The sequence below is a fragment of the Ylistrum balloti genome, unplaced genomic scaffold, assembly GCF_031769215.1.
Source record: "Ylistrum balloti isolate Yb309-2 unplaced genomic scaffold, AGI_CSIRO_Ybal_v1 Utg370008, whole genome shotgun sequence".
Taxonomy (NCBI): domain Eukaryota; kingdom Metazoa; phylum Mollusca; class Bivalvia; order Pectinida; family Pectinidae; genus Ylistrum; species Ylistrum balloti.
The window spans coordinates 401,288-429,092 of NW_026782082.1; the positions used below are offsets into that span (position 1 = coordinate 401,288).

General features: G+C 34.8%; 2 protein-coding genes across 2 annotated transcripts; both read right to left on the bottom strand.

Annotated features, from left to right (window-relative positions):
- Nucleotides 1-5,163: 5,163 nt before the first annotated feature.
- LOC132548319 (uncharacterized) lies at nt 5,164-12,032 on the bottom strand. Its single transcript, XM_060212173.1, has 3 exons — nt 11,636-12,032; nt 8,081-8,251; nt 5,164-5,414 (listed from the first exon to the last, which is right to left on the bottom strand). Exons 1-3 carry the CDS (start codon nt 12,030-12,032, stop codon nt 5,164-5,166), a joined length of 819 nt encoding a protein of 272 aa, XP_060068156.1.
- Nucleotides 12,033-18,650: 6,618 nt separating this feature from the next.
- On the bottom strand, nt 18,651-22,824 carry LOC132548320 (uncharacterized). Its single transcript, XM_060212175.1, has 4 exons — nt 22,756-22,824; nt 22,386-22,638; nt 19,584-19,754; nt 18,651-18,880 (listed from the first exon to the last, which is right to left on the bottom strand). Exons 1-4 carry the CDS (start codon nt 22,822-22,824, stop codon nt 18,651-18,653), a joined length of 723 nt encoding a protein of 240 aa, XP_060068158.1.
- Nucleotides 22,825-27,805: the final 4,981 nt, after the last annotated feature.

Below are 27,805 nucleotides of genomic sequence, written 5' to 3' on the forward strand. Positions count from 1 at the left end.
CTGAAGGTGTTTATTTGCATTGTCAGGGAGACACTCAAATAACATCTGCTTTTAAGCGATATTTATGCTAATCGCCCTATTAAAACCACAAAAACGAAAAAAAAACCTTCTTTGCGATACGGACTGGTCCTCAGAAATATATAGCAACTTTGACAGAAATAAAATACGGACAGATCCATTTCGGTCATGAATTGGAGCAATAAATGACTATGTTCAGTACACCTTCTATGGTTTTAAATTGTTTGGTCGGGATTTTTTATCTTCAAACTATGACAATGTTATCATCAAGATTTGCTAGGCGAGTTTGTATTTTGTTAAATTTTAAGGCACAAAAAATATGGTTATTAACGGAAACCACTCAATTTTAATGGAAGGCAAACATAATATTATTTTCAAAAGTATCTGCAATTGATTCAAACGTCATGTGATGTAATCAATTAACATATATTTACATGTACATGTGATAATATTACACGCTATAGGTAAATAAACAAAGCTTCTTTCTACACAAAATCATTGCGTTGGATTGACAAGACAAGAGCAGCGGACATCTTCAATAAATTGTGCTAAAACACAAGAGCCTTATAAACTCCTACAAAGCCAGCCAGAATACCAGTTCCAGGTTAGTTCCACCATATCGCGAAATGTGAGTCCTTTTACCAATGTCTAGGAATTGCGTACAATGTTGTACTTTTTACAGTTGATAGATGAGTTTCACAGTGTTATCTTAGCACCCTGCGACAGAAGAATTCCTCGACAATTAGACACAGGGTGTCAAAACTTCCCTGCGTAATGACATAAAATGTGGAAGAGTATTCGGAAATTAAGTGTCGTTGCTTTGAGAGTAGAGTACAAAACCTGAAGGAAAATAAGAACTTGCTGGTTGTTTAATGTATATACGTCTGAAGCCCCGTTTCTTTGATGAATCGGAGTCAAAACTTTCCAGAATCACTTGCCAATTTCATAATTCTATCTTGCAATTATGATATGTTTTACGCATATGACTCGGACAAATGATATAATTTCGCTTTCTAGGACTATATATATTGAAATGATTTGTCTAGTTTGTGGGCGGGAACACAAATGCACGTTGAGACAAGAAAACGTGAAGGCATGTATGAAACCATGCGGTTGGAAGGGAAACCAGTTTATATGTGGCCCTATGATTTGCTCTGCGAGTATTACTTTCACAGTTGATTCATCATCTTTCAGCTAAAGTGGAAACTTTGGAACTTCGGGAAAAGCGGTACATTTGTACTTTTCAAATGTGATTTTTACGGTCAAGGCCGATATCCAACTTCGGATTTTCCAATATTTCATTTATTATTTTTTTGTACAAATATTTCTAGTTATGACTTGGACCTGAAAATTTAAACGGTGCACTCGAAGTTTAACTGTACATCCCGAACAAACGATTTGAAGCCCAAAATAAGTGTACTGAAAAAACAACAAGAAAATTCCACCATGTCAACAAAATCATAATCCAAACTCTGATTCAATAAAAGTAGGGCAGAATATGAACAATAGAAAATACAAAGCATACAAATGCATGAAAATCGTGATAATATGAACAGGCCCTTGAATATCGATCAACTACGACTTGAACACATGAAGAGGTTTGGGATGTAGGAATAATGCTGTCCAGAAATGGAAAAATCACAAAGGAAAGATAATTTTTTTTAAATTAAGGTATTTCTAGTTCACTCTTCACCCCATTACATTTATTAACTGTGCCAATCAATAACCGAAATGAATCTGTTTTTAAGAACCCATCCGTAACTTTTTATGTCAAAGTTGCTTTATATTTCTGAGGACCAGTCCGTAACATAAATAAAATTATTTTCCTTCTTTTTTTGTGAATATTATTCATGAAAAGACCATTGCTTGACGGATACACGAAAGTGTCAAGATATAGCGAGTTCGTTTTTTTGCCCCCGAAAAATAAAGAGAAGTAATTACTAGTGTAAGGGGAGTAACTCTAATAACTCTAGTAACGGTTCTGTAATTGTAGTGATGTCCATTAAACGTGGTGATTTTCTTTTCCTTTGAATTTGAACGAGTAGTAACAAAACAGATTTAACTGCACAAATGAGACTGTCACAACCAGGCCCTCTGATTTTTTTTTGTTGGAGCAATATTGACAAAATGATATTTGAAGTAAAATAATTATTTCGTCTCTGATACATTTAACGTATTCATCATAATACAAATAAATTGGAACTGATAAAAGCTGTATTAAAATATAAAAAAATCCAGTTATTTCAGGAATGGTGTTCCGTACAATTGAAATTCCAAATTCTGGTCCTTCTCTTCCTCGGTCTAAACACAAAGGAGCGAAGAAACGGAAAAATACAATGGCGAAGAAACTAGGTCATTTTCGCTGTCGCTTCCTCGCTTCCGTGCATCATATTTTCGCTTCCTCGCTCCTGAATATTTTTCGCGTCATTTTTCTAAAAAATAAAAGCAACGCAAACCGCAATTAATTACCGAAATGAAATCTATTTATAATTTCTTGGACATGTGGGTATCTGCATTATCATATAAACAAATTTACGGGAATCAAAAATGGGAAAACACTTTTTCGGTTTACTTTATGAAAAAAAGAAAAACACACATTTAGCTACATTATAAGTATTACACGTGAAAAAAAGATCGAGATCAACTTGCTACAGTACCGGTTTTCCAAAATGTTCCATCAGGGGCATTGCATTAAAGATATCCACAAACAGTTTGTATCCATTTTTATATGTACATCACAAATTAACAATACTGGTTCCGGTAAGATGACTTTACACACGTGCGCGTGCTCTAGTGGTGAGAACTTAATAAGACAATCTGAAGTCAGTGGAGTGAAGGAGCGAAACCCAAAATTTGGCTGGAACACCATGAACAATACAGTCTGGGTTTTCCTGCCAGATTTACCATTGTACATGCAGATGTACTTGACGTTCCTTTAAAACATCAGGTAGGATTTTTTTATTTTTTTTTATTTTTCGTTTCCCATTTTAGAGAAACAGATCGGATTAAAAAAAAAATCATTTCCCCATCTAGATTTTGTCGTTTTTTCGATCAAGTTTTATTTTCCGCTTCGCCTCCTCGGTTTCAACTACCAAAGCCCATAGCATCACTGACGATTCAAAGAATCCTAGAAGGACGAAACGCTACATTTATATAATGCGGTTTAATTCCTTATTTAACCTTACTGTGTCTGGATCTAAATTTGTATTGAATGACAATATTAATTTTTGTATGTGTCATACAATCCTCTTAGCAGACAGCAATAACACTTTGAGACTAGGACGATTGCCGTAGACTCAACCAGTGGACTTTTTAGTCCTCGAGGTTTACCGTAAACTGATGCCACTTAGTTTTTCAAGTGCAAACTCGAATGCAGTATTTGATAGAATAAATAAATTCCTGAATCTTTTGAATGAATAAAAGTTGTATTGAAACTTATTCTTTCCTTACATTATAAATATATATGTTATATTGTTGATTAATGAATAAAATATTATTTAAACTAAAATTATTTTCCATGTGTGATTCTGGATCCTCTGTGTTACGTGGGAGTTGTCTCCCCTACACTTTTCTGCGGGAAGTCACTGCCGTTGAAAATTCACGTGAATAGTGACACTTTTAAACACACATGCTTCACATTCTTTTAGAATCTTATAATCTTTAAAGATGTCGATAAAAGTTAATTTTATTTGAAATATTGTATCTGAACCAGGACATGAAGTCTTAGGCCAAATTGATCGTAGTATAAGAAAAACTGCCTCCAACAGTAATGTTATTAGTGATACCAGGGACGTATATATCACGTTAATATATACGTCCCTGGTGATACAACTTTACACTAACCCGTAGGTGGGGCGATTTAAAGTGACAACTGCCAGTCCGTTTTCTAATCAACTATTACTGTTAAACATAACACATTATCTCAAATATTCTATTTCTTTGTAAATAGCTGTAAATGTTTATCAAGGGAGGGAAAATAAAGTTTTTTAAATTTTCTATTCATCGTTTATGATCGTGACGTAAACCGAAGATTGCCGAGGACGGAAACATCGGTAAATATCGGGATTTCAACCGGAAGTCACTAAGTACACAATGCATGTATTTATGTCGGTAAATTCCAATCTAAATTAATTGCAGATCATAATTCCCGCTCCGTTACTCGCCGTATCAGGATATGGCAACATCCTACAAGGAGTCATGTTCTGACGAACGTTTCCATAAGCAAACCAAATTACAGCCTACCGAATCTTGAATGTTGTATATAATGTGGTAATTAACCATTCTAGATTGGCGAGTGAGAATCGGACACTCGTCCCTCCGAGTTGTTGAAATAAGCGTCTCATCGATACGTACACCACTCTGTCAATTGGTAATAAAAATGTTTCGTTTCGTTTTATTCTTTATTTGCAATGAAATTCCATGATTACGTAAGAAAAAAGTACAGAAAGTAAGACAGAAAATCATATCACATTTTCCACAAAATCAGAGAACTTTCATAGAAATCTCAAATATCGGGGTAAGATTATTGAGGCTCTACAAATGTATTTGTGTTTGCGAAGCACTCATCGGAGAAGAAAGCCAAGATTTTGACTTCTCGATATCAGATATCTATGTGATACATTATTCATTAGTAACAGTGAATGTCAGTACATAGGTGTAGCAGAACTTCCATGACTGTAAAGCGGTTGACGAGACGAGTTATATATTACATGACCTCCGACCACAATAAATCTCCTTTATCATCTAGCAAAAAGAAAAACGAAAATTAAGATATCATGAAATATTGCGAAAATCTGGCATTTACCATTTTACTATTTTGTTAATATACTTAAACGGAATCTACAATGAACTAGAATGTACCTCATTATCTACATTTTGGTAAAATATTTTCATTCGAATATCAATACCCTTCTGAACGTTAAGAAAATGCAAAAAAATATGAAAATGATATAGATAAAAATTTTATCAATAAAATCAATATGTTATATCATTTTTATGTAAAAAAAAGTACATATCCGTTACAGATAATCTATTAAATGATCCGAAATTCTCGCACATCAAAGTATGGTTGTGGCCTGGGAGCATGTGTTTGATGAGAAGTTTATGTGCTGACGCAGTGCACATAATTCAGTGACGTAGCGTCATTTAATCTTCCGATGATGTTTTCATTGGTGTGACGCTAGTCGGTTCCTTTGCGTGCCTGACAGCTGTTAATACAATCAGAACAATTGACAGGAATGCTGCTGACAAGTAGGTGGCGCCACTGGCTAAAGCCTGGGTGTATCCTTCCTGAGTAAAAGTTTGTAATTCTACTCCAGGTAATACAGCATTGGTGCCAAATCCAAGGAATGGCCTCGTCTTGTGAAAATCCCTCACTGTTTTCGCCACTAAACCGCCTAATAAAAGGGAGTCAAGAAATAATGGAGAACTTTTAAATACAAAAACTGCTGCTGTAATTTATCCATAAAAAATCTTCCGGTTTTTTTATTTAGTAGATATGAACAAGTCAATTTCACACAAATTTCCTTAGTAATATTATCATAAAACAGATATGTGACTCAAGAATCAGGTATTTGATATAACACTCAGGTAGGGGGATACAACACACATATATTTGATATAACACTCAGGTAGGGGATACAACACACAGATATTTGATACAACACTCATTTAGGGGGATACAACACACAGATATTTGATATAACACTCAGGTAGGGGGATACAACAAACAGATATTTGATATAACACTCAGGTAGGGGGATACAACAAACAGATATTTGATATAACACTCAGGTAGGGAGGTACAACACACAGATATTTGATATAACACTCATGTAGGGGGATACAACACACAGATATTTGATATCACACTCAGGTAATTAATACAACAACCATTTGATACAATATTTATATATATATATAAACTTTATTTATTTTACAACAATTGCGAAACAAGTAATGTCAATTTATACTAATCACTCTTGTTGGCCCGGATGTAAGCGCGCGAGGGGTCTTATTGTGGGAGGAAACCGGAGTACCCGGGGAAAACCCACGTGGTCGGACAGGTGACCCCTTACCTTTTCACGTCCGTTCCGGGAATCGAACCCCGGTCGGCTAGGTGAAAGGCGAGTGCGTTACCACTGCTCCATGCGACCACCCAATACAATATTTAATGGCTGTTCATGCAAGTTTTGATATATGTTGCCTTAGAAACGGAAGAATGAAATCGTAAGAAATGATAAATAACCATTGGGAAAGAAACAATCGAAGTATTAGAGTAAGGTAATGAGTGTTACGGCCAGATTCGACCTAAATGTAACCAACAATAAAATGGAAAATGATTTTTTCATTCCGATGAATTAAGATAGGTAATCAAAATTATCTATATCGTAATAGCGATCGAATTATCTTGGATATGTGTCACGTGTTAATTTTTTTTCAGATCGTCTAAGTTGCTACCTGAAGCAATATGCACTAAAATATTAGGACTTCCCGACTTGAAATGCACGTTTGACACACAATGCACACTTGTACCAACTTTTATAGAAATGAACTTAATCCTGTGTGATCGGATGTATAAACATTGTTTCAATAAAAATCCTCGAAAAGTGTGCACTGATACCAAAACATTGAAAAATGAGACACAAAATAAGTGCTTATACTTTCAATATTTGATTTGCCAATTAAATTTCGATGAGTTAAAATCTGGTAATCTTACGATAGCCCAATTTTCATGGAGTCGTACGTTCGAGTTTCTGATATATATATGTTATTATCTTTTTAGTACACATTTTTGATTAACTAATTCTAGTGACGATTGTTCACATTCATATGTACTGCGGTAATTACTGACCAAAACATATTTGGTTATAATGAATGTCAGCATTGAGGTACATGGCAGTGCTAGCGACATACGAGTGTACAGTCTCACTTGATAGTGTTGGGGACATGGTAATTCAGTATTATAAAAGGTCACATATGAAGGAGTAATCTGGTCATTGAATTTATCTTTTGCTTTGCCTTTCTGGCACATTTTTCAGCTTTAACACGTCACTTTGCGGATGTGCATGTTCTATATTTAGATACAGTGACTCCGAACTTACGCTTACCTGTTGTCATTTAAGTATTTGTAGACTGACCAAAGCGATGAAATGAACTAGGTGCGCCGTCAAGTAAAGCGCCATACCTCTTTAGTCGGTACATATTTCATCCTAAGTATCAAGATATGATAATAAATCTACTTCGTTTTAAACAGACTTAGAAATAAACAGTTGTCTCCCTTCGTTAGTCGTTTGACGTTGTGCATTTCAACATGGCTGCAATATGCATGCGTATTTCATTTTCTGCTGTGCATGGCAATCTATCATGTGAAATATTGAGATGAGTTTATCTTTAGAACGTAGAAAGCGAGTATAAAATGGTAATTAACTGTGTTTGTTAGAACTTATTAGATATCTTCAGAAAGTTTTATTTATTTTTTTTAGATAAATGGTAAGTCTTAATTCATCTATCTTGTTAGTTCGGGAATAGGGGACTCGACTGCCTAAATAGTGAAGACGACACCTCTACCTAAGTTTCGAGTTTAGGTATATGGACAGTGCATCACCTGTTTCGCTTGCATGGAGATGCATGATCTACATATTATATACAAAGTATTCTCGACATACAAAGTACGTGTGAAACCTCTGCCTCGTGGGCGTATGGACTTCAGATTGGAATGACATATATAAGGTGCAAAGATGGGGGAGGGGCAATTATCTTAGTTGAAATTATTAGTTTTCATACAGAGATAAGAAGTATTTAGAGAAAAGAGAAAAGAGAGAGAGAAAAGAAGAAAAAAAATTAAATTATAAATAAAGAGTATAAAAGAAAGAGAGAAGTTAAAACACAATAAATTGATAATAAGTATATTGTAATTGTGACACAACTCACTGTGAATTACAGTAGAATATTAATGTGCTGTACCGATTTATCTATTTTCTACATCGCACAGAGGTGATGATTTATATTATCATTTCTGACAAAACTTTTACTTTTGAATATCATGACCAGAAATACTCACCGCTCCCGATAGACAGAAGTGTAACTGCCACCAAAAGAGCAATTTTAACAGCTTTGTGGGGATTGACGAAGGTCAATGCTATCAAGATGGCGTGTATCAGGGTACTCGCTAAACCCAGAGCCAAGGCGAGGCATTGGAATTTTATGAAGGGTTTCTTCCAATCTTGCCAGTCTGAAATTTAATGATAGTGGAAGTAATTTCATAATCGTTAGTATAACACAGTGACAGACAACGGCTATCTAAAGACGGTTTTTTTTTATATATTTTCTGAACCTGTGACGAAATGTATTTAGATTGTTTAACTAATATAAACTAATATATTGCTTGGTTGTGTAACTCCTCGGTAGTGTACGAAATTGCGACCACAGCTAGATCTAATAAAGTTATGTTTACATTTGTGTTTTGTATTCTGGCACAACCCTAATCACCACGCGTAGTTATTTGTCCACATTGGGATCGGTTGTTCCACCTTAAGACGTCGCAGGTGAAAAATATGACTCATGCCACTTTATTCTGTTTTATTGTGGAGTCAAAACTGCATACAATCAGAAAATCATTGAATACAATCATATCAGCAAATTGATTAATCTGTTGATATCGAATTCAATTTCCTTGAGTGTCATTCAGGAATTTAAGGTTTTTGTATCCCACATGAATCACTGACTGCCAAGGTAGGTGGTCCCTGTCTCTTAGGGTTAATACATACTCCAGACTTCTAAATACCCCACTATCATCACTGACTTTCAGGGTTAATACATACTCCAGACTTCTAAATACCCCACTATCATCACTGACATTCAGGGTTAGTACTTACTCCAGATATCTACATACCCCACTATCATCACTGACTTTCAGGGTTAGTACTTACTCCAGATATCTACATACCCCACTATCATCACTGACTTTCAGGGTTAGTACTTTCTCCAGATATCTACATACCCCACTATCATCACTGACTTTCAGGGTTAGTACTTACTCCAGATATCTACATACCCCACTATCATCACGGATTATCAGGGTTAGTACATACAGATATCTTGTTGGATAAAGAAGATGTTGTATGTTTTGTCGATGTCTGTTGACAATGTGGTATGTTTTGTCATTGTTGACAATGTGGTATGTTTAGTCGATGTCTGTTGACGATGTGATATGTTTTGTCGATGTCTGTTGACGATGTGGTATGTTTTGTTATTGTCTGTTGACGATGTCGTATTTTTTGTCATTGTCTGTTGACGATGTGACATTTTTATCATTGTCAGTTGACGATGTGATATTTTTGTCATTGTCTGTTGACGATGTGATATTTTTCTGAATGTCTGCTGACGATGTGATATTTTTCTCATTGTCTGTTGACGATGTGATATTTTTGTCATTGTCAGTTGACGATGTGATATTTTTGTCATTGTCAGTTGACGATGTGATATTTTTGTCATTGTCAGTTGACGATGTGATATTTTTCTCATTGTCAGTTGACGATGTGGTATATTTTGTCATTGTCTGTTGACGATGTGATATTTTTATCATTGTCTGTTGACGATGTGCATTGTTTTGTCACTGTCTGTTGGCGATGTGATATTTTTGTCATTGTCTGTTGACAAAATGGTAATTTTATCTGCACTGTTGGTGGTATCGTTTATCAAAAATACACTATGATTTCGGTTGCATATGTAACATGTATGTTTATAAATATATATTGCACAATACCGAGAATACTATTCAGATTAGGAGGAAATTATACTAACAAATTGATTGATTAGACTCATTAATGTATATATGTGTAGCAAGTAATTAAAAAAACAAAAACTGACTCGTCATGTCGAAATATCACACTAAAAAACAACAAAAATAATGAAAAATGTACTTCTTAAATTAAAAAAAAAAAAATCATCCTTCGTTGGTGGTTTTAGGCACTGATGGACAACCTGACAACTGACAGATAAGCAAAACAGCTGTTATTGTGCTAGAATGGATGTCAACTGCAGATAGTAAACAGAAAATAGTTCCAAAATTTAGTTGAAACAAAAACAAGAAAATAAATACTAAAAAAACGAACAGTTATAAGTAAAACAAATGCAACATCAGATTCAAGCTAAATTTTTACCGCAAGTGTACCGCGGCCTGGCTTCCTACGCGCCAGACTTGACGTATACCGAAGTGTTAGCATCAATTTTGTTTTTAAGGCCAAATGGAGGATACGAACCAGAAATGTAAATAAAACAGAATTATATACATCATAAGGTTTATGCAAACGAGTGTTGTATTAAATGTCGTATCAAAAAAAAAATTAAAAAAAAAAAATTGAAAATACATATAGGCTTTAGCGGAATATTGCTAAATAAATAAAAAAAATCTTATACATAAAAGTTTGATAGTATAAAAATGATTGTTTCATATAAACGAGTGCACTGGTACAAAGGAGAGCTTTTGATACAGAAATTGTACTCAGTTATTCTGTTACATTCGGATACGCGACATTAAATATAAAGAGTTTTCTAACTATCAAAACGTGACGTTATTCTTCCAGAACTTTTGTAACAGATCAGAAACCCAACAGACAGAAGTAAACTTATTTGAATATATTTCAAATGGTTCTAAAGCAGAAATCTCTTGTTTACATCTATAAAGGATTTCTGTGCACTTTTGTCAATATGAGTGTAACAAAAGGCATAATTACGGAATATTGTATGTGTTATTTTGATGAGTTTTTCGACAGATATCTTGTTGTAAACCATTGTTAATTATGCTATTATCTCCAGTCATATGTTATTGTTTTATACAACCACAACATAGAAACTATATTTGACGATGTTCCTAGTTCTATCCAGGGTCACCTGTACATACGACTACTCGTCACTCAGCTTTTAAATATTTTTTTAGGTAAAAAATATTTGAAAAAAAATTACTATTGAATGCAGGCATAATTTTATAGCGTATGAGGTTTTCGACAATAATCGTGTAATTATCATACACATCGTCATATAAATGCTTTCATGAAAGATATATATGACAATGTTACTTATTATGAATAAAAAAACCCAAAAAACATTGCTCTGACCGTTCTGATGTGAATTGAACTTTGAACTTAACCCGTTAGGCTATTTGTTATCAGTTTTTGCTTAATGACAAGCAGGACATTTTTATTTGTTAATCTAAAACCTCCACGACCTCCCGTAATTGTTGACAAACTCTAAAACATGCACGCCAATGTCTTCACGTCTATGACGTCAAAATGACGTCATGCATGACGTTAATCTTACTGCCGACGTGAAGTGTTGCAGTTGACTAACCATTCTTGCTTTCAATATGAATATATTATATAGACGACACATGTTTAAACTACAAACAAATATATCTATAATTTGTATATTATGTATAATTTAACGTAAGTTAACGATGACTCGGTCGATTTAATCAAGTAACAGTAATACCTTATGGGCATGCTTTAGATGTAGACTAAGACGATACATTTCTAGGTTAAGAAAACTATGTTCCGACCTCATTAAAAGTCTATAAATGTATTATGATATATTTTAAAGATAAGTAAATGATGCTGACTTCCTTCTTTATGCTTGCTGAACAGGTACTCCTCCCCGACTTCATAGTATCCCCAGAGACTGCGGTATATCCGTCCTTCGTATCCCCCGTACAAGTAATCATCATATCCCCAGTAAGAGTAGAACAAACTCCGGACTTCAAGACCAACAGCTGCAATGAGAAGGCCGAGCACACAAAACTTAAGGACGATAATTACAACGGTTAAAACCATTTTTCCTTTGCCGGAATCATTTGGCGCCGGGTTCTCTGGTCCCTGAGTCCACGTATTTTCCTGTACATTGATAACTGTGGATTTCACTTTAACGTTGGCTGTCTTTTTGTTGTCCTTAATGTTCAACTCGACTTTCTGAGGTGGCACGCTTGCTGTGGGTAGTTTGTTGGTTGTTTGTGTCGCCATTTGTACAGGACGCTTGTGAACTCTGGCGAGTCTGGACCGATAGAAGACGACCGCCGGTTTCACACGCCGTATAAAGTTGTGTTCCTGATCTTTGCCGTACTGAGTCCTGTGTCAGTGACTTAGATAGTGGTTGGACACCTATCGATCACATGAAGTCTTCGATTAGATTGGATCTGAATACGTAGGTGTCTTTATTTGTGTACATTTTCAGATGATACACCGAGAGTACGATTCTCATATTGGCAGATTACTGGAATATCTATTGACGTTATTAAAGTCCCATACATAGTTAGAACTCAGAGATTTGGCCAAGAGTTCATATCTGCATGACCCGGCATATAAATAGCATTGAGGTATTTTAGATGTCTTATGTCACAGTATAATAAGATGTATTGAAATAAGCAGGTGCAAAAAATAAAATCTGTTGAAAAAATTTTATATCATAGAACATAAGTTTTACAAAAGATAAGTGTACACCAGGGCCTGTATTCATGAAACCGTTCTCACGCTCAAGCATGAATTTTGTGTTCAAGCCGCATTTCTTGTTAAAGTTAAAAATTGATAAATACGGCTAATTTTGCCAAACATTTAAAACCAATTTTGAAAGGACTTCAAAGCTACATTCAATGTTTATATTTGACATTTGTATTATTTTGTTTGATTGAGGTGAATTATAAAAAAAAGTTTGCTCAAGCACAATATCTATGCTTGAGCATGAGAATGATTTCATGAATACGGACCCAGGTCTAGATATAAGATAAAATTATAGACCGGTAGAAAAAAGTGATATGACAGAACATTACGTTTACATAAGACAGGTATTCAACATGCCCAGAATTATTGAAAATACAAACATGCATATTAATTCTTGTCAATACAATTTTTTAATAAAGATACAGTAGAGCCAAATACGATTTAAACTGTCATACAGCTGTTTCGTCATTGATGCTTTGAGTCTAAATCATTGCAACCTTGAAAAATCCAGATTGATTGAAATTAGAGTCAAAAACCAGACAGGGAAGCTCAGTAACTACAAAATTCGATAAATTTCATAAGTTTTAATATAAAAATGTTTAAGAAGAACAACAAGTACTTGACAATGGTCACGGATAAAATATGGCTTCATCATTCTAGATAAAATATGGCTTCATTATTCGAGTTAAAACATGGGTTTATTATTCGAGATAATTATGACTTCATTATTCGAGATCAAAACATGGGTTTATTATTCGAGATAAAACAAAACTTTATTATTCGAGATAAAACATGGCTCCATTATTCTGTGTAGAAAAGCTGATATCGTTAAATAACGGACTTTCTCGTGAATATTTTAGTGTGTACAAGTTGATATCGTAAAATAAGTGGCTTTCTCGTGGATATTTTATTGTGTAGAAGTTGATATTGTTGGAGACTTGTCTCTGATCAAATTTACCAAATACAAAATGATACAAAACAAAAAATCAGTGTCTGAAACCTGTGCGTATCTTTCTGTAATTGAATTCACTGAAAAATTTGCGCCATATATATATAATTTATAGAATTTGACAAGATAACGTAGTTCCCAAAGACAGAACACCAAGCAATGGCGCTATGTGTTGGTTAATGACCAACCAAGGCTTAAAGGATAAAGGTCTATGTTCGCCGGGATCAATATATTATCTAGCATAGTAAGCAGTATATCCCTGTACGATCCTGGGAGGTATTAACTAGCCTGCGTCAGAGGACACACCACAAACACCGGGGTTATTAGGTTACAACACTGGCTATCCTCAATATGTACAACTATCGATAAATGAATTCCCGATCATTAATAACAAGAAAATACCAACACGTTAACATTATCACAATCCATAATTAAAATCAATATACTCAGACAAACTATGAACAAAATTAAAATATACAAAGAAATAACTAAAAGGTGTGATGTGATTAACACTTTTGTACAAGTAGAAAGTTTAGAAAATTATTAGTATTAATTTCTTCTGCCAACGTCGAAATTTTATTCAAATTACGCAGCAATTTTAGATATGATACTCCATGAAATCGAAACAGACTCTGTCTGTCTGTCACGTATGTGGGTATGTATGTATGTATATAAATATATATATATGTGTGTGTGTGTGTGTAAATGCCTGTAAATGTGTGGGTTTTATTGTAGGAGAGAGGTTTAGAACAAAATATATAACTCGTACCCAATCCATTTGTAAATGAAATGCAATAAAATATGTTTCAATCACAGTACAATGAGGATAAGACCAAGTGTTCCCGAAATGTAAGCTTCTTTTGTTGTTCTAACGAAGGCACACACTTAACCACACATTGATATGTAGCAAACATTTATGTTGTTTTGATAAGAGGAATCCCTTACATATGATTACACAGGGATGTCAGAGTCGATGTTTTGTGGTTAGTAGATAACGTTATTCAGTATTACTGAAAGCATGTTATTGATAGTCGAGTGTTCCCTACGTACAGGGAGCAGGAAAATAAAACGTCAATGTTCCTTAGTTTTCTAACAGGAAACGAGCTGGATGTTAGGTAATCCCCACATCAATATTTTATTAGTTAGCTTTTTTTATATAAATATTTTTATTATCACACAAGACCTCACTATCCATGAATAATACCAGATGAAATGGGTTTATTTAACAGGCCTACTTGAAAGGTAACATTATGAAGTTGCAAGAGGAAATATATTTTCTAACTGATTACTATATTTACATACGTACTGTATGTCGATGTTTCTTTTTTTTTTAAAAACAAAAAATATATAATTTTTAGGTCACTTAAGACCAAGTTTCAAGTGATCTTTTGCTATCGTAGTCGTGCGTCGTAAACAAGTTACATTTTCGACTTCTTCTCAAACCAAAAGGTCTAGGGTGATGACATTAGACCAGTAGGATGCTGGGATTCAAAAGTGTGTGCAAATGAATAACCTTGACCTACTTTCAAGGTCAGAGTAGTGAAATGTGTTAAAATCTTTAAACGATTTCTTCGCAATCGAGAAATAGTCAAGGGTCATAATATTGGGCCAGTCGCATGCTGGGATGAAAGGCTACTGAGTTTATTCAAATGAATGACCTTGGCCTATTTTCAAGATAACATGGATCAAATTTATTTAAAACTAAACGACTTCTTCGCAAAAACAAAAGGACTCGGGGTTATTCAAGGTCACAGGGGCTAAATATACCCAAACCATAGCAACGGACAGTGTATCAGTTCCGTTTGATAGAAAATTAAGCCTTCAAAGCTAGAAATGATAAAAACTTTGTAAGGACGCATATACCAGTCCTGTCTTTCTCAATACAGAGATGATGGCCAGGTTCTAAAACTGTCCAAAGACCTGAAGACCTCTGGTAACTGTTAAGGCCCATGGACTTTTTTCTATTGAAATAATACCGTCGTTTTGTAGTTCCCTAAGTTTTTTTTCGTGTTTTTTAATCTTCAGTTTCTGTAAATCTATAACGGATGATATATATCTCACTCCTCTGTGTTTGTTCATCACGTGTTTGTGTCCCGATATTTGATCGTTTAATCCGTCTCTGTTCATATCAGTCTATAGAGCAAATAACAGACAATTCTTTAACAAATAGGTCATTAAATTATTCTCTTACAGGATTCACATTTCTAGAGATTTAGACACATTGCAGGGAAGATCTTTGATTATAAAAACAACAAGAACTTACCAACATGTGAACATAGTCATAATCCAAACTCAAATTCAGTAAAACTAGGGCAAAATATGAACAAAAGAAAGATTCACACGGATAAAAAGTACAAGATGGTAAAATTAAGACTTTATGAATTTTATGGGGTTCCTTGTCGTATGAATTTGATTGGATTCCTTGTCGTATGAATTTTATGGAATTCCATGTCATATGAATTTTATGGACTTCCATGTCATATGAATGTTATGGGATTCCACGTCAGATGAATTTTATGGAATTCCATGTCATATGAATGTTATGGGATTCCATGTCAGATGAATTTTATGGGATTCCATGTCGTGTGAATTTTATGGGATTCCATGTCATATGAATTTTATGGGATTCCATGTCAGATGAATTTGATGGGATTCCATGTCAGATGAATTTTATGGGATTCCATGTCAGATGAATTTGATGGGATTCCATGTCATTTGAATTTTATATAAATAAGTCGAAGGAGTATTATTTCATGGATCTGTTTAAGATGTAAACAGGATACCTGATATCAAGGTAACGGAGGATCAAAATAACCTTAGAAAAAATGGTTGGATCATCCGCAATATCAATATTACTTACAGATATTCGTATTTTCGTTTTCGATCTTTCTTCAGAAGGTACCAGACTTACTTTTGATGATAACATTAATATTTTAAAGACTTGGATTCATGACAGTTTTTGTGCGAGTAAACCATGTTGTTTTTTCAATCGTGTTTTTAGGTTGTATATCTTTCCCGCCGTTTTGGTGGTGCCAATGTCCTGTCCATCGTACATTGCCAATAATTCACGGTGACAAATACCAGTGTCGCCGTTTTGTATTCAGTTCTTATTTTTAAAATTTTCTTTTTACAAAATATACGTCATAGCTTGTATTAAATATGTCTCATTTTTTCTCTCATCGAGCTTACTACATATTTTTATGCCCCGGATTGAAAAAATCTGGGGCATATTGTTTGTGTCCTGTCTGTTTGTTTGTAAGTCTGTTCTCAACTTTAACTTTGCCTATAAATATTGGACCGTGAGAGGTAGGGCTTTCATATTTGGCATGTGTGACAAGACCCTTCCGATGGTATCAAAATGTTTGACCTTGCGACCGTGACTTTTGAGTTACATTTGAAAAAATTTAACATTGACGATAACTATTGAAATAAAATTGTCAAATTATTACCATAATGAAAACATAAGTGTTTCATAAAGTGTGCATGCGATTAGCACGTGATTTCAGAGTTTAGTCGCAACTGGGGGCACAATGTTACATAAACATATCTTGTTAATATATTTTTTATTGTAATCTATTAAGTGTACAGGCTAACGGAAATTTAATCTGCATATTTAATGAAATCTTTATTCATATCAATACTCATTTACTTACGTAACAAAATAGAAAAAATATTTTTTTCTCATTCATTATCACATTGTGTTGTATTAAATTAACATCCAGTCTGTTTGTTGATCGAACCATATTTTTGTCTCTTAAGCTCTTTAAGAAGTACGCGACATATTGTATAGTAACACATGACGACAATTGTAATGCCAAGTACGGCAAACGAAAGAGCGCATTTTGTTTTAAATACCGAGTATTCGAGATACACAGGTTTGTTGAACACCACATTGTATTTGGAAGTTAAACAGATATTATCATGATCTCAAATGATATAATTCATGTTCTCGTGCGATTGTAAAGTAACTGTGTATATATTTATATGAAGTCTTTCGTTCTCACTAAAAAAAAGTAAGAAAATACCAACATGTTAACATAATCTTAATTCAAACTCAGTTTCAATAAAACTAGGACGAAATATGATAACCCCCCCCCCCCCCAAAAAAAAAAAAAAAAAAAAAATACACGGAGATTCTTAAGATAGCACAAGAAGAATGTCATCAGATGTACAGGAAGGGTAACCATCTTCTGCTTCATCGACGGCACTCGCCATGTAAGTGTTAATCAATCTAAATCATTTCCGCCAATTCTAGTCGAGAACGAGGCCTTTCGAGATCTTCGCTTTACTTACCCCTGTGCTTGGATCGAACAAGTTTGACATGGCGGATGTCCTTATTAAATCAGTAAAACACTCGTTTTTCTGAAACACCTGGTGTTTCGATTATAATCCTGTTAATATGTTGGTATTTACTGTCGATTTTGTTCGGAGGACAGATACATGTGATACTACAGCCAATTAAATCAATACACCAAGTTCCACTAATTTAAAATTTCTGTTTGTCACACAGGAAAATACACTAAATTCAACATTATAACTAAACAAGAAAATATCTAGACGTTCATTTATCAATGTTACTACATCGAATTCTCTACAAATGGTCAGTATTGCGAAAAAACATACAATTTTCATGAATTTAACAGGAACTAAAAGTTATTTTAAAAACAGATACATTAAACTTAAGTTTGAAATAAATACGGAGTCCGGAATTGAAAAAAGGAGAAACTCATTAGATTCCAAATCTCTTCAGTCGCAATATAGAGTAGATAGTGGTGTTATAAAACAATGTTTGAAGCGGAGATTATCGTCTTCAATTAATGACTTAATATTCTACCATTACAGAAAACATTTATTAACTCAGAATTCTATTTTCTATAAAAGAATTTTGAAAGAATCTGACATAAAATCTAAAAATGAGGTAAATAAAAGAATTTTACAGATTACTATCATAAAATCAACAAATGATACAAGTATTATTTTGAAGATGATTTACAAAGAACTCTACAAATAACAGACCTAAGAAATTTGGAAGAAAAATATTCTAAGGAACAGTGTCTTATCTGTCTATTGATAAAAATCTCTGCCTTTTTTCCTTAGTCTGTTGTTCCATATATCTTATTGTCCTATGAAGATAATTCTTTCACTTCCGGTTTAATTGACATTCACTTCCGGTTTAATTGTTATTCACTTCCGGTTTAATTAGCATTCACTTCCGGTTTAATTGACGTTTTGGAGGAAGTGATAAGCATCAGTAAAACGTCTATGACGCCGGCAATAATATACATAGCTCCACACACAATCGCCTCTGTTCTACCTATGTCTTCTGAAACGTCTGTCTTGAAGGTAGGGGGCATGGTCGTATCACGAAACCCATAGGCTGGGCGGTTGTTGGTGTAATCCATGCTTGTTTTAATCAGCAGGCCGCCTGTGAGAACATATGTTATAACAGTTTTCAAATTTAATTATGTGAAATGTTTTCAGGATTGTAACAAACGAAATACTGAGAGATAGCACCTGCTAACACAATGTTAGATGAAGATACAAAGAAGAGTCACATAAATGATCAAAGAATGTACAAAAGCTACACAAGTGAATAGAACGTTTTCATAATTTAGAGCATTAAACTGAATTATAACCTGTTTCGTCCTTCTAGGACTCATCAGTGATGCTAAGGGCCTAAATTTTGAAGTCTAGGAGGCGACTGAGGAAAACCCAAAGCGATCAAATGAAAAAATCTAGACGGGGAGATGCAGCAGACCGAAAATAAAATATATTTCGTAATTTTTATACATTACATAATTTTAGAGCGGAGTCATGTTAATGTGTATATTCTAACCCATGTCACTATCCGAATGAATTAAAACGTGGCAAGCAGTGACACCACTGCACCATACAGATGTTTCGTCTTTCCAGGGCTCGTCATTGATGTTAGGACCTAAATTTTGATACACTGAGGCGACAGAGCAAAATAAGAATTTTTCGAAATAGATGCCACAAATAAGATAGGGAGGTGCACAGACCACATGATCCGATCGGTTTTGTTATTTTCGAAATTGAACAATTTTAAAAGAACATCAAGTCCCGTGCCACTTTTCAAATGAATTGATACAGCCTTAATTAAGTCTTACCGCCACCACACGACAACAGAATGACTGACGTCAGCAGAGCAATCGCCTCGGCCTTCCGCGGATGTAAAAAATGGAGAAAGATAATGACTCCCTGGATCACAACTGCAGCGAAGCCAAGACTGAGGGCAACAATCTCCAGCTTTATCAGCGGTTTCTTCCAATCCTGCCAATCTATAAAAATAACATACAAATGTATATAGCTTTATCAAAAGTTTCTTTCAATCCTGACAGTCATTTAAATACAGTAATAGCTTTATCAGATATTTTCCCGATTCTTGCGGTCTATAAAAATAACAACAAATTTATAAAGCTTTATCAAAAGTTTCTGCCAATCTTGCCAGTCTATAATATATATATATATAATTATCAGAGATTTTTCCCAATCCTGCCCGTCTACAAAATATTAAATATAGCTTTATCAGATATTTTTCCTATTCTTCCTTTCTATAAAAATACATTTGTAACATACATATTTATATACATGTAGATTTATCAGATATTTCCTAAAATCCTGCCTATCTATAAAACTAACATATAACTTTATCAGCTTATGTCTGTTTGCTTACTTGCTGGTGGGTGAAACACCGTATCTAGCTTTATCAGGTTTCTTCCAATTCTGACTATCAATAAACTTATATGTAAAGATTAATTGAGTGAGTTTGAGCACTCAAGTTACTAATAACATAGAGGGTATTAAACAGATTTCCCGTTTAAGAGTTATCCTGTATTAAATGTGAATTATATATGGTGTTTAAATGGGATCATTTAATGGGATCAGATATGTCTTTTTATCATATCTTTAATGAAAACAAACAAACAAACAAACAAACAACAAGTTTAAATCTTGTTGTATAACCAAACCGTGTTCTCGACACCATTTAGCCTACTTGACGGAGTTTCCTACCAATTATGTTGTAATCTGATAAAAATTGATTATAAAACTGTTGTTATACACCAAATATGAGAAAATTCGAAATGTACATGTGAAAGGTTTGATGGAACACCAACTTATTAAATATTCGCTTCATTTGCGTCCGAACAGGAACATCGACGAATTACAATACAGTTCTTCAAAAAAGCACATCTCTGATTGGTTAAAAATACGACAGTTAGATACGTATATCATCACTACTGGACATGTAAGATTTCTTATATCACCAATGCAGTGATGCTTTAAGTTTTTATCGAATTGATAAATTCCTACATTTCACTGACAAAAATATTAGAAATTCCTACATTTCATTGTCAAAAGCGTTAGAAATTCCTACATTTCAGTGGCAAAAACGTTAGAAATTTCTACATTTCACTGTTGAAAACGTTAGAAATTTCTATATTTCACTGGCAAAAACGTTAGAAATTTCTATATTTTTCACTGGCAAACACGTTAGAAAATCATGCATTTCATTGTCAAAAACGTTAGAAATTCCTACATTTCACTGGCAAAAACGTTATTAATATCCACATTTCACTTGTTAAAAATGCAATAAAAAATTTGGTTTATGTTAATGAGATTTATATATTGTGAAATGATAGAAAATAAAAACAATAGTAAGTAACTTGTTTCATAGTTGTTCCATAAAACTAGCTTTTTAGATTTTACCCGAGCATTTAACATCAATGGCTGTCCTACAATGATAAAACAGTTGTGTATTGTAAATCAACTAATTATATCGTTTTACTGTAATTCATATAACATTTGAACTCAAAGATATTAATAATTTTTGAGTCTTTTGATCAATTCAATGTTTAGATAAATTTTACACTTCGTATCGATGTATTCCATTTTACACTGAAGGAATGTCTTCGTTCTCTTGTCATGTGAGTTTTGTTTTCAAAGATAATTGAATGGCTATACAAATATATTGTAGTGAAATATACTGAAGCTTGTTTCGTGAAAACATATCAAAATCAGAGAAATATACGGAGGACGAAATCATAAAAGTAATCGAGTTCTTGGTTGACAACATCTTTGTTGAATTTGCTTGTGGGTTTCTTCCAGTAGACTAACAGCATACTTAAAGTAACAAACCCTGACCTTCTCTGGTTTTTTTCATATTATGTTAAATTCACTGAAGAGCTTATCAAAACAGTTGCAAAGTCCTTCAGTTTCACGTTCAAATATATTGATTATTTTCTAAGGAAACTGTCCATCGTATAGACCCGCAAATGGAAATGAAGAAAACGACAGACTCTTCTACATCAGTCTCTTACATGATGTACCTCGGCCTGTTCCTACAACGAAAGCAACATGGACAGGTTTCCCTAGTTGTGTGTTGAACGTAGTTCTCAATTTCTGAACAGCAACAATCCCTTTAATCCCGAACCTATGGTGTTTACATGTCGCAGTTGATATTCAGGGACCCGTTCGCCATATGAAGATTTTCGTCCAAGATGTCGACAATTGACGGACAAACACAAAGCCGAGGATATCGAGAGATGCAGCTTAATGAAGAGTATAGGAAAGTTTTACAGTCATCATAACTTTCTATTTGGAAAAATTTCTTTTTATTTGTGCTATAGGGACGTGTTGGATGTTCGTTAGTATACCTGATGGTTCCGTTATTGTATACATTGTTCTTATTTGGGAACATGACGATATTTAATTGGATTTACAGATCGATCGAATGTCTTAATGATGCGAGAGACGCTTACTCTTTTTGAACACCTGGTTTTATTATCATAGTACTTTTCTTGGAGTCTGTGTGTAAATCTTTCATTTTGACAAATATTGGATTCTGTTCACATATTTGCATTTTCATAAATTTCAAAAAATAAGTCAATATAAAGAAAAAGGCAACTTACAACCTTCCTTGTGAGGAGTGAACACCTCTTTGTCACCTCCCTGAATGAAACCAAATAGCTGGTGCTGGATATCTCCCTCATAACTAGTCGCAGTGTCCTGTGCGTGGTCGATAGCCCATGTCGCTGAAAACATGTTATGCACGTGAACAGCGAACGCAATGATCAAAAGTCCACAATTTACAAATTTCAAGCCCAGATGTAGCTTTGGAAATGCTCGGCATAACTTCGTTTTAAAGTCACCAATGATGTTTCCCTCTTTTTTCACACCTTTTCCTGATTCGCCTTCAGTATCTGAGAGTACATGAATGACATTATTTTCTTTCTTTCTAATGTCTTTTCTTGATTCGTCTCCACTTTCATGCTTAGTGACATTTTTTTCTTCCTTTTTCACGTCTTTTCCGGATTCGCACCCGGTTTCTGACTGTGTGTTCTCCTCCATTGCTCTGCCAGGTTTACGATTCCAAATTCGATTTTGTTTAATTTATCGAGGATTTATGACAAGTTATCACGTTAAGCCCCTTCACACAGAGTATTGGGATATCCCTATAAATCCGCCACGGCTATTAACGAACAGATATCTCTTATCTTTGATCCCCTTATTGTTAATAACTTTCATTAAATAAACGAATCTCTCATCCAAAAATGCAGATTTGGTGTGAAATGTATTTCTAAGCTTTCACCAACATTTACAAATCCATTGGTCTTTATCGTTTGACCATTGTATTTTGATATTGATCTTTAGGGTTCAGCGCCAGTGTGAATGAGCTTACCTGACCCTCTAATATACTTTTATTTCACAAATTCTGACTGATTTTAAATTCTAGACATTTTTACACATCGATACTCAGTTTAAGGTCCTCCCTGAATCTTCACATAGAAATAGGTAATTGATTATATGATGAAATATTAAAAATATAATATACATAAATGTTCATATAAAATATATGTAAAAAGCGCGTGCAAAAGGAACGTGAACAATAAAAAATAGTAAAGTTAATATATATGAAAAAAAAAAATACATATATAAAAGGGATTAACAAAAAGGAGTGTATGCTTGTTTTGTAATACAGTTTAGTGTGATCAGAGATTGAGAGAAATATTTTATATCAAGTTTATATTAATCGCTTTTGCTGGCCCGGATGGAAGCGCTTGAGGGGTCTTATTGTGGGTGGAAACCGGAGTACCCGGGTGTAGGTGATCTTATGCCTTTCCACCGCTTCCGGGAAATCGAAACCCGGGCACCTAGATGAAAGACGAGTTTGTTACCACTGCGCCATCCGGTCATCCAATCTGTTCACGACGAGATGGATCGAGATAACAAATTCATACTTACAAATTCTGAATCGTGAATATTGTCGTTTGGTGTATCCCTAAAACAGGTTATGATGAAGTTGAAGTTAAGTAACCTTTGACCTCTTCATTATTATAAATCTGTACATAACTCAAGGTATCTTACCACCAACCTCCGTATAATCTGTTCACTGAAAGCATTAACACGTACACCAGACTTTTCTGAGGCTTACCATCACTACAGGCTATCCCAACAAGAATGAAAGCAATGTTGATTTCACCATATGACGTGTAGAAACCATGGTATATGTCACGTTTTAGAAAGAGGGGCGCAATTTTGTGGCCTTGTGGTGATTAACATGGCCTAAATTATGCTAGGGTAAACCTTATTTATTTGGTGCAATAAAATTTTTGCGCTATCTCAGTTTCGGCAATTAGCGCAATAGAACAAAATACGGAATATGAATGTGTGCAATCATATTTTAGCAGCATTGCGGTATTCAAGATTGGGAGGAGGGAGGGGGATTAAGGTTGCTTGTATAACTGAATTTTTTTCAAACCATGTAAAAGGTCTGAAGTTTCAGAATAGTTCACATTCACTTCCTCAATAATATGTCTATTTCCATATCTAATGGTTTCAAAGTTTATCAAAAACTTCTTATAATCGATTAGCTTGACAACAGTCTTTGCTATGACATCACAAAGATGTGTGACGGCAGTCAAACTTAGCTACAGTCGTTTAATCTAAATGTCACGACGACAGGCAAAGATTTACAAAAGACACACAAGTGAATATCACCTTTTAATTCAACTTTAAATACAGTAGAGCCAAACAATGAATTAAACTGCATCATACGACTGTTTCGTCCCTCGGTAGGACTCGTTAGTGATGCTACATCATACAGCTGTTTCGTCCTTCTAGAACTCGTCAGTAATGCTACATCATACAGCTGTTTCGTCCTTCTAGGACTCGTCAGTGATGCTACACCATACAGCTGTTTTGTCCTTCTAGGACTCGTCAGTGATGCTACATCATACAACTGTTTCGTCCTTCTAGGACTCGTCAGTGACAATATCAAAGGAGGTAACTGAGGAAAATCCAAACTGATCACAAGAAAAGCTAAGATCTTGATGTGGAGATGCACTAACCCCATAAGCAAATTTCTCAGATATATCAGCTAAGTTTAGCACAAAGTACATCTGTATACTTCAGCGAGTCACTAATCAAATTAATTAGACTAATAGAACTACAAAATGTACGTCACAATATCGCCCAAACAATACACAATTCAACACCACTCTCCGCAGCCATGTACGAAGTCCTTGATCGTCAATAATTCTGGTACTTCCCTAATGTTTGATTATTGTGCTAATAACCTTTCGTGAGGTTGTGCCCATTTTTTACAAGACATTAACAAAATTTTCGAGTTCAATGCCTCATTCCAGTTTTTTCATTACGTCACACATGACGGACCTTTTCTGACCCTGTAAGTCCACGTGATTCCTGAAAATGCCAAGGCTTTGCAAACAATTGTGTTTATTGGGTGATAACTTTGGATGTTTTTGTTCCTTGTATGTGTACAGCGGTGGCATTTTCTGTTTTCCAAACATCAGGAACTTTGTGCTGACCAATTTTTTTTTGGATATTTCGGTTAGTGGTTTTGTGATCCGATAACCATATCTTTAAGAATTTTTTGAAAGATGTTGTCAAGGACTTTACTTTTTGTTGGTTTATTGTTTTTTGTACTTCCGTTTCCTGTCTGGTTGCTGTCACTGGGATATGTTTTAGTTTCTAATCTGGTTGTTATCACTAGGATATGGTTTATTTTTGCAGTACTTCCGTTTCCTGTCTGATTGTTGTCTCTGGGATATGGTTAATTATTGGTTGTGCTTCCGTTTCCTGTCTGGTTGCTGTCATTGGGATATGGTTTTTTGTTGGTAGCACTTCCGTTTCCTGTCTGGCTGTTGTCTCTGGAATATGGTTTATTGTTGGTAGTACTTCCGTTTCTTGTCTGGTTGTTGTCTCTGGGATATGGTTTGTACCCTCTTTTGTAAACACACTTGTAAAGAAGTAGTTTAGCGCCAGTACCCACAGTTTGTTTTTGTTCTTATTTTTGCATACCTCCAGAAATATCTTGGGTCTCTTTTGACATTTTCTGAAGTTCTTTTTCGTACTCGGTCTAAGCTTTTCTCACAATGATGGTGGTTTTTAATTTTTTCTTTACTTCATTATGTTATTGCGTAGTATCAATTCGTTTTAATTTTTCGCTTCTGTTGTTTTGTTTTGTCACAATGCCGCAATAACCGTTTGAACTATACGTGTTGACAGCATCATTATAAAACAGCTTTTTCGATGTCATATATTTGCTTAACCGGATACTGTCCACAGAGTCGTAAAACAATACATGAATAACAAGGATTTTTACATGTAAAAGACGCAATATCTCGTACACGTCATTATACTTAGATCAACACTTCGTGATGTGCATAAAACATTTTGTTTTTTAAATGACATAACTTTTATTAACTTCGATTGGGAAACCAGGATATCATTGTTGTAATAAAAATATACGTTACGACAAGGTTATAATGATAAAAGATTAAACACTCTTGAATGTTAAAACGCAATTAAACGCCATCCACACATCCCACACCAAAACGACCTACACACATCCGGGACCAACACGTCATCGTCAAATCCTACACTAAAACGCCGTCCACACTTCTTGTACCAAAATGCCTTCCACACATCCCTCACCAAAATTCCTTCAATGGATCCCTCACCAAAATGCTTTCTACTCATTCCTCACCAAAATGCCTTCCACACATCCCTCACCAAAATGCCTTCAACACATCCCGTACCAAAATGCTTTTCACACATCCCGTACCAAAATGCCTTCAACACATCCCTCACCAAAATGCCTTCCACACATCCTGCACCAAAACGCTCTCCACACATCCTGTACCAAAACGCCCTCCATACATAATATTCCAAAATGCCTTCCAAACATCCCATACCAAAATGCCTTCCACACATTCTGTACCAAAATGCCTTCCTCACATCCTGTACCAAAACGCCCTCCATACATTCTGTACCAAAACGCCCTCCATACATCCTGTACCAAAACGCCCTCCACACATCCTGTACCAAAACGCCCTCCACACATCCTGTACCAAAACTTACTTACCTAGACACTTGTGGTAAAATGACATCGCGGACCTACGTACCTAGACACTTGTGGTAAAATGACATCGCTGACTTACGTACCTAGACACTTGTGGTAAAATGACATCGCTGACTTACGTACCTAGACACTTGTGGTAAAATGACATCGCTGACTTACGTACCTAGACACTTGTAGTAAAATGACATCGCGGACTTACGTACCTAGACACTTGTGGTAAAATGACATCACTGACTTACGTACCTAGACACTTGTAGTAAAATGACATTGCGGACTTGCGTACCTAGACACGCGTGATAAAATTACACCGAGAAAATAATTATCTAGACGCTAATGGTGAAAGTTACATCCCGGACATAGAAACTTGCGGTGGAAATCACTTTCCTAGACATGAAGGTGATATCGGTAACAATAATTCTGATCAACATGACATCAAACAACGCTCTAGATGTTTGACCCGTGAAGGATGTTGATTAGTGACGTACAGGTATTATTCATTAATCAAGCTAATTAGCATATCAAGACATTTAAAGTTGATGTCATTGACTTAACTAGATGCCTAATGATAGATATTTAAAGCAATAGAGTAAGATTATCTATATGATTCAAAACGAGGTTAACATCTTTGCATGATTATTGCACTGGTGTCGAATCTTCTATCTTCTATATGATTTAAGTGAAACCGGAAATACGGTCTCTTCATTTCAGAACAGTACTTGTGTTGTGTTGCTGATGACTATGATAAGACGGCTGTCATCAACGTAAGTGCATTTTACTCCTTGTTCATCAATATTGGAGGATCTACACACAGCGGTAACACATTGAACATTTCATAGGGAGGAAAAGACCGTATTCACTGCGAAGACTAACCAAGGTTGAAAACGAACAGGAAACAGGTATTTTTTTTTTGCATCGAACACATTAACTTCATATCTCAAAACGATA

What these genes read in the sequence shown, in the direction of transcription:
- LOC132548319 (XM_060212173.1), bottom strand. Translation starts at nt 12,032, where the DNA reads ATGGCGACACAAACAACCAACAAACTACCCACAGCAAGCGTGCCACCT. An exon ending in CAGCAAGCATAAAGAAGGAA is followed by an intron (nt 8,252 to 11,635) that starts GTCAGCATCATT and finishes ATTAAATTTCAG; the next exon opens with ACTGGCAAGATTGGAAGAAA. An exon ending in ACTTCTGTCTATCGGGAGCG is followed by an intron (nt 5,415 to 8,080) that starts GTGAGTATTTCT and finishes CCCTTTTATTAG; the next exon opens with GCGGTTTAGTGGCGAAAACA.
- LOC132548320 (XM_060212175.1), bottom strand. Translation starts at nt 22,824, where the DNA reads ATGGAGGAGAACACACAGTCAGAAACCGGGTGCGAATCCGGAAAAGAC. An exon ending in TGAAAAAGGAAGAAAAAAAT is followed by an intron (nt 22,639 to 22,755) that starts GTCACTAAGCAT and finishes GTGAAAAAAGAG; the next exon opens with GGAAACATCATTGGTGACTT. An exon ending in CACTCCTCACAAGGAAGGTT is followed by an intron (nt 19,755 to 22,385) that starts GTAAGTTGCCTT and finishes TTATTTTTATAG; the next exon opens with ATTGGCAGGATTGGAAGAAA.